Source organism: Leptodactylus fuscus, chromosome 2, assembly GCF_031893055.1.
Source record: "Leptodactylus fuscus isolate aLepFus1 chromosome 2, aLepFus1.hap2, whole genome shotgun sequence".
Classification (NCBI taxonomy): domain Eukaryota; kingdom Metazoa; phylum Chordata; class Amphibia; order Anura; family Leptodactylidae; genus Leptodactylus; species Leptodactylus fuscus.
This window is the reverse complement of record NC_134266.1, coordinates 52,498,853-52,506,574: the sequence shown is the minus strand read 5'-3', so window position 1 is coordinate 52,506,574 and position 7,722 is coordinate 52,498,853. Positions and strand designations below refer to the sequence as shown.

Sequence of the window (7,722 nt, the reverse complement as noted above, 5' to 3'; positions counted from 1 at the left end):
CAATTCCAGCATAGATTCTGCTGCACTATGGGCACCGCTGCCCACACAGACATACAAATCCCATCCCCTGCCCAGTCTACAGGTGTCAGCAATAGTAGAAGCAGCCATGAAGTCCTCCATTCCTCTGGACACTAGGCTGTCAGTTATGATGCCCACATTACATATGGCAGAGCAGGTACATGGAGGACTGGCAGGCAGGTGACCCCTGAGGATTCCGTGACCTCGGCCATCATGTGACCTGCACACGACCAACTGCCGTTTATCATAAACTGTGCACGATAGCGATTGGATTGGATTATAGGAGTTTGCGGATTTACTGAAAATGGCGTCCACTGGACATAGAGGAGACGGCGATATGAAGAGAGGAGATGAGAAGAGAGAAGGCGAGAAGAGGAAGAGAGACGAAGAGAGAGAGAACGGATCTATAAAGATAAAGAAGAGGAGAGGAGGAGATGCCGATATATTGGAGGTTGAAGAGCCAAGACTGGGCAGCAGCCAGGACCCGGAGACATCTAGCCCCTACCCCAACTTTTACATCGGCCGCTTCACCATCCATCAGGTGTTGGGTAGGGGCGGCTTCGGCAAAGTAAGTTTGAAAACTTTTTATTTTCTGTTAAAGGGGCGGTGAACCAAATTGCAATACAGATAAATACAAGCTATTGTTTTATGTTATCAGCCATTTAAGGCTTATAAGAGGTTAACTGTAGTTACTGCCACATGGGTGAGAGGCAGTCCAGCCTCTATGATAACTTATATCTCATATCTCTAGTGCTGAGAACCCCCAATAACTTTATATCCAAATGTGTGACTAGTGTCAGTGGTATCTGCCATACAGACAGACCACACAGCTGTTCTGGGCCTGTGGATGGGGGATTAGGGCCTAGAACTGAACTTCTCCTGCAGCTTCCTGTAGTGTTGTAGTGAGGATGCAGGTCTTCTGGAATAAGTCCACTATGAGATGGTTACTCTTGTAGATCAGAACACTTTATTCCATGCTCCATCATGGCTCCCTGTATAACAACTCCTCCCCCTAAGCTCAGCTCCTCCTCCATTACTACCTCACTGTTGCTAGGCAGACAAAGCAGAATAAGTAAGAACACAACATACAGAACATACTTATAACAACATCACATCTCTCCCCTTCTTATAAAAAAAAAAAAAATAAAATGCAAACATTATAAATGAACAATAAATAAAAGGTCCGAACTGAAAAGAAAATTTTACTGCAGAACATAGTCCCTGAGGTGCGTTGGTGGCCTTCGACTCATCCTTGTCGGGTAGCGTTGAGACATCTCGTTATCAGAAACAGTCTGTGAATTTTCGGAGGTATCTCTTGTTGGTGTTGCTGAACCAGTTGTACCTGGTGAAATTTCCTCATCATCTGTCTCCTCTGCACTTGCTCCTGGGTTGTAGTCATGAAGCTTTTTAAAATGGGAGACATTTCGTGTCACTTGATGACCCTGGCGTTGAGCAGTAACCATGGTACCTTTGACGTGTGTGACTTGAAAGGGTTCTGGATGATAAGGGGATGATAACTTGTCACTGGGTCTCAGCCTTTTAACAAGGACCCAGTCTCCCACATCCAGCTGTTTGAAGCGACAACTTCTCTTATCTGCATATCTTTTCATCCTGCCTTTGGCAAGGGAATCATTGAGGACCAATGGAGTCTGGACGTGAACTACTGGGATGTTTGGAAGCTTAATGCGCAAAGGCCTGCCGAAAAGCGCAGTCGCTGGCGGAGTTCCTGTAGTAGAGTGTGGGGTGGCTCTGTACTGTCTAAGGAATCTGTACAATTCTTGCTGCAAATCCTTGTGTTCCATGGTAGCAATCCAAAGAGTTTTGTTGATTGATTGCATGAAGCGCTCCACTTCACCATTGGCTTGAGGCCAGTAAGGAGTTATTTTCCTGTGGTTAAAACCAAGATAAGTTGCAAAAGACTGAAAATCTGCACTATTGAAAGGTGGCCCATTGTCAGTCTTCACTGTTTCAGGTATGCCATATGCAGAAAAGATTTTGTCCAGTTTTGGTATGACAGCTCTTGCAGAGGTGGTGGAAACGGGTTCAATGACTGGAAACCTAGAAAAATCATCTATGACAACCAGTAAATAGGAATGATCTGGCAGAGTGCAGAAATCAACACTCACAGCAGTCCATGGATTGTCTGGCAGAGGTGACATTTGTACTGGTGCTCGGCTATGGTCCACCGTAGTTGCTTGGCAAGGTATACATGTGGCAATAAGTGCTTCCACTTGTTTATCTAGTCCGGGAAACCATACTTTCTCCCTAAGTAACTGCTTTGTTTTAACTATACCTTGATGGGCCTCATGGGCCAGATCGATCACTCTACTCTGAAGTTTCTGAGGAATGACCAGGCGGTTGTCACGTAGTAGTATGTTTGAGTCAGATACAGAAAGAGAGTGTCTTGCATTAAAGAAGGCCTGCAAATATGCTGTTTGGCCCTGCGGTTGAAGACGAGTCTCAGCTAGAAAAGAGTTCCAGTTCTTAGACTGAACAGTGTCAATTACCAACTGAAGTTGGGGATCAGAATCCACCGCATGTTTAATTTCTTCGAGGGTCATTGCTCTTGGCACAGAGTGTGTAACAATGAAGTTTACATGCTCCTCAGCTAAGACAGTGGCAGGCAAGTCATCTTTGGTAGACTGTGGTGAAGGGTGTCTTGAAAAATAGTCTGCAGGGTTCCCAGCTCCTGCCTCATATCTCAAGTGAAAGCGATAGTTCTGCAAGTGGAGTAGCCAGCGTTCAAGTCGTGGGGGTGGCTTTGATGAATGTTTATTGAATATTGGAATGAGTGGTTTATGATCACTGACCACTGTGAATGGACGACCAAAGAGGTAAAGATGAAAATGAAGGCATCCCCATACAACTGCGAGAGCTTCCCTCTCGGTTTGAGAATAGCGCTGTTCCGTTTCTGTCAAAGCCTTGCTCGCATAGGAGACTGTGGAGATACTGCCAGTTTTGGACACCTGAGTTAAAATTGCACCAAGGCCTACAGGACTGGCATCCACAATGAGCTCAGTAGATTTTAGTGGGTCAAAATAGGCCATGACTGTGTCACTAGTCAGACTGGACTTTAGTGTATCAAATGCTGATTGATGTTCAACTGTCCATGACCAAGGAGTATCCTTTTTAGTGAGCTGTCGTAGGGGTTCAGAAACAGTAGCCAGATCAGGTATGAATCGTCCACAGTATGTGACCAGACCAAGAAAACTTCGAACATCTGAGACATTTTGTGGCTGGCTAGCAGAGGTTATGGCTGCTACTTTCTCAGGGTCTGCAGAAACACCATTTTCAGAAAAAATGTAGCCAAAAAAGTTCAATGACGTCTGGTTGAACTCGCATTTTGATGGATTAACAGTTAAATTGCAGGTTTGCAGTCTCTGAAAAACTTGTTCTAGGTGATTGTCATGTTCCTCTTGGGTTGTGCCAAAGATAAGGATGTCATCACTAACATTGAGGACTCCAGGTATTCCTGAAAGAACCTGCCTGATAACATTCTGAAAGATTTCTGCAGCCGATGAAATGCCAAAATTCAGCCTCTTGAACCTTCTTAGACCGACATGAGTGCTAAAAGTTGTGATATATCTGGAGTCTGGATGCAATTCAAGCTGATGATAACCAGATTTTAGATCAATTTTTGAGAATACTTTTGCACCATTTAGATCTGTGAGAATGTCATCAATGGTAGGCGTAATGTGCCTTTCTCTTTGAATGGCTCGATTGGCATGTCGCATATCCACACATAACCTGATTTTACCAGGCTGCTTAGGTTTAGGCGCAACAACAATTGGTGAGACCCAGGGAGTTGGGCCCTCGACACGTTCAATAACATCATCTGTCTCCAGGTCTTGTAGCTCTTTCTCCACCAGCTTGCGGACATGGAATGGGATGCGCCTGTGAGGTTGAACTGACGGCTGTACTGACTGGTCAATGTGTAATTTCACTTGAAAGTCTTTCAGCTTTCCTATGCCTTGAAAGAGTTGAGGATATTTCTGCATAATAGTTTGGACAGAAGAGTGTGTTACACTGTTTGCCAGTTTCACTAGGCCCAGAGATACCGCACTATTGCAGCTGAGAAGAGTGTCTGCAGAACACTCCACTACATAGAAAGTGTCCGTGATGGATTTCCCTTCCGCCGTTAGTAATGCCTGAAATTTGCCACATAGGGGTAATGCAGTAGCTGAACCATAAGGATATATCTTCAGGTTAGTACATTGCAAAGCAGGTTTGTTCTTTAGCTGGTTATAAGTGGCATGACTAATAACATTGACAGACGCCCCTGTATCTACCAGTGTCTCCACCGGATTGCCATGTATTAAGATGACTTGTTTGGGATTAGACATTGCATGCACATTGCGAGACCCCTCAGTCACTGAGAATAAGTAGGTGCTGCTGGGCTCATCAGCAGGGGACACTGACTGCACTGCATGAACTTTCTGTGGCAAGGCTTGTTTAGCAGAGAGAGAAGATTGTGATTTTGATCTGCAGACTTTTGCAAAGTGATTTTGTTTCCCACAGTTATGACAAGTTACTCCCTTTGCTGGGCATGGTTTCTGATGAGGATAAGGACCTCCACAGTTGTAGCAGGCTGCAGCCTGTGTGTGAGGCACATGTGGCTTCTGAGTGAGCTTTGCTACAGAAGATGGCTGCTCTGGTATATAGTCTGTGTTCTCTATAAGTTTAGCTTGATTCTCTGCTGCATCATGAATACGTGCAATGTCCAGTAGCTTTGCTAAAGTCATGGTGGGATCTCTGAGTGCTTGTCTCCTTAACTTAGAGGACACACAACCTTGTATGATTTGCATCAGAATTTCCTTGTCTATATCTGCAAATTCACAGTAAGCTGCAAGTTGTCTTAAGCGGACATGATATTCATCAATGGTTTCTGTTGCTGACTGTTTTGACTGTCTAAACTTGAAAATTTCAAAAGCTGCATTTATGTATGGAGAGAAATGCTTAGTTAATGCTGCTTTGCTTAGCTCATAGTCACTGTCCTCCCCTGTATTGGGCAGAGTTGTGAAGATATCATAGACTTGCTCCCCTGCATAGTGTAATAACATGGCTTTCTTTCTTGCATTATCAGTAATGTTCATTGCTTGCAGGAATATCTCAAAGCGTTTCAGCCATTTATTCCAGCATGCTGCTAAGTTTGCTTGGGGCTGGTGCACATCAAATACAGCAAAGGAAGGTAAGCAGGCCATGGCTGGTGCTAGGATTGCAGTCTTGTAAACAGTTTCTGTAGCAGTGAAATACCTTTAGCTGATGATTCTTAATCCTTGTCGCCAATTGTAGTGTTGTAGTGAGGATGCAGGTCTTCTGGAATAAGTCCACTATGAGATGGTTACTCTTGTAGATCAGAACACTTTATTCCATGCTCCATCATGGCTCCCTGTCTAACAACTCCTCCCCCTAAGCTCAGCTCCTCCTCCATTACTACCTCACTGTTGCTAGGCAGACAAAGCAGAATAAGTAAGAACAGAACATACAGAACATACTTATAACAACATCACACTTCCCAGTATATAGCTACTGTATTTACTTGCAACTGCCACTAGGGGGAACTCAATGCAAAGAGATTTTTACATCTTTCATTGAGTTCAATGGCAGCTGCATTGCTTCCTATGTATAGAGCTCCCCCAGGTGGTGGCTGCAGGAAGTCAGTTTTATCAATGATTATGTACAATGTATTTATACCAGTTGTCATTGTGTTATTATTGTGTTCCCTCAACCTACAGCAAAAAAAAAAAAAAAAAAAAAAAAGAATATATTGATATAGGGTTCTATGATATCTATAAACTCCCCTATCGATATTAAGGGATGAAGAAATTGGGAAAGGAACATTGTTATTTACCTGTCCCGCTCCTTGTAGGTGCAATAAGATCACCATGTATATACTGACCTCTATGCCCATATTACAGTCTTACTATAGACAATGTGGATTTAGATATATAAAGAGCATTGGCCTTCATCTCACTGTTCCTAGTTACAGTTTCCTCTGGTTATACCTATGTGGTGTCGTAATAATTCAGTATAGTTATTCCTATAAAGTTCCCAAGCACAGACAGCACATTATACAATACATGTAGAAGCCTTTCTTATGTCCCCACTTCTAATGACTTCTCCATCTTTTCTTCAGGTGGTCTTGGCATCGTTCCCTGGCCGAAACACCTTCATGGCCGTGAAAGTTGTCACCAAAACAAGGGATAATGCAGCGACATTAAAGAGAGAGCGGAAGATACTTCTGAAGGCCCGAGACTGCCCATTTATATGCCACCTAAATGCCGCACACCAGACGCAGGACGGAGCATTTTTCATCACAGAGTATCTTCCCGGAGGCAGCCTGAGGTCTTTGATCAGAATGTGCGGCAGTCTGAACATCAACAATATAAGGTACGTAAGTGACATTACAGGAGACCGAGGGAAAACACAGAGGGGACTGAAGGGAGGACAATATAAGGTATGACATGACAAGTCAGATATAGAACAATGAAGACAGTGGAGGGAATACAGGCAGCCATACACAGCGCCTGTCTGTGATCCGGGTGACTTTGATAATAACATGATATTAGGGGATTACTATAGGATTTTAGGTCATTGATACTACACTATGTCTTCTTTGTCAGATTCTACACAGCAGAGATAGTGAGCGGCCTCCAGTTCCTCCATGGAAACAAGATCATCCACAGGTCAGCAGAAGCTTCCCTTGTAATGGTGGAAATAATGTCCCCCGATTTGTCATTGTCTTTTCCTTACATGTCATCTTGCTTATTTAATTGCAGAGATATAAAACCAGATAACATCATGCTGGATAGGAATGGACACATCCGTATAATCGATCTAGGCCTTGCCCGATATGGCGTCACCTCCTCCAAGAAGATCTGTGGAGTGGCGGGCACACTCTATTATATGGCCCCTGAGGTGCTTCTGGAACAGGAATATGATGCAGCAGCTGACTGGTGGAGCCTGGGGATTGTAGTGTCCGAGATGTCAACAGGATGCTCTCCATTTTACGACGGATCCAACGACGACATGGCTGAAATATCCATCACCAGAGATAAGCCAGATATTCCATCTTGGCTGGACGAAGACCTGAAACATCTGATTAAAAGACTGCTGCGCAAAAATCCAGAGAAGCGGCTGGGTGTGACTCGTAACATCCGAGAACATCCATTCTTTAATAGTATCTGCTGGGAGGAACTGGACAGGAGGAGATCAAAGCCACCGTTTGTTCCATTCAAGAAAGTTCTGGAGAACAAAGACCTGCCATGGCCCGAGGACCAGACCCTTCAACCCGCGGATGAATTCAACTACATGTCACCAAGTTGGACCCGGTAAGATCTTCCCCCTCTAGAGATAATGTTCATTGGTGCTTACATGTAATGATAATACTCTGGTGTAGTCGCTCCATAGTCTTCACCTGTGCTTCATTCTCATTGCTCATGCCAATTACTATATCTATTCTTCTTCTTAGGATGTTGGAGAGATCTCGACTATGAAGAAGCCCAAGACCGTCTTGCAAGATCACCGTGCTTAAGGACCAGAACTTTACGTCTCCTGACCCCCATCTCTGCTGCTAAGACCTCGACTGACAATAACATCTTCTCTGCTGCAAGTTTTCCATCAGATTGCTGCCCCGGACCTTGAATTGACATCCTCCAATATCCCGGCTGGCATCAGAGACCACTACCTCCTGAAGAACCTCCA

General features: G+C 44.3%; 1 protein-coding gene across 1 annotated transcript; it reads left to right on the top strand.

The window, feature by feature from the left end:
* Positions 1-322: 322 nt before the first annotated feature.
* LOC142194046 (protein kinase C theta type-like) lies at positions 323-7,514 on the top strand. The gene is made up of 5 exons (XM_075263073.1): positions 323-586; positions 6,155-6,408; positions 6,642-6,704; positions 6,798-7,349; positions 7,490-7,514. Exons 1-5 carry the CDS (start codon positions 323-325, stop codon positions 7,512-7,514), a joined length of 1,158 nt encoding a protein of 385 aa, XP_075119174.1.
* Positions 7,515-7,722: the final 208 nt, after the last annotated feature.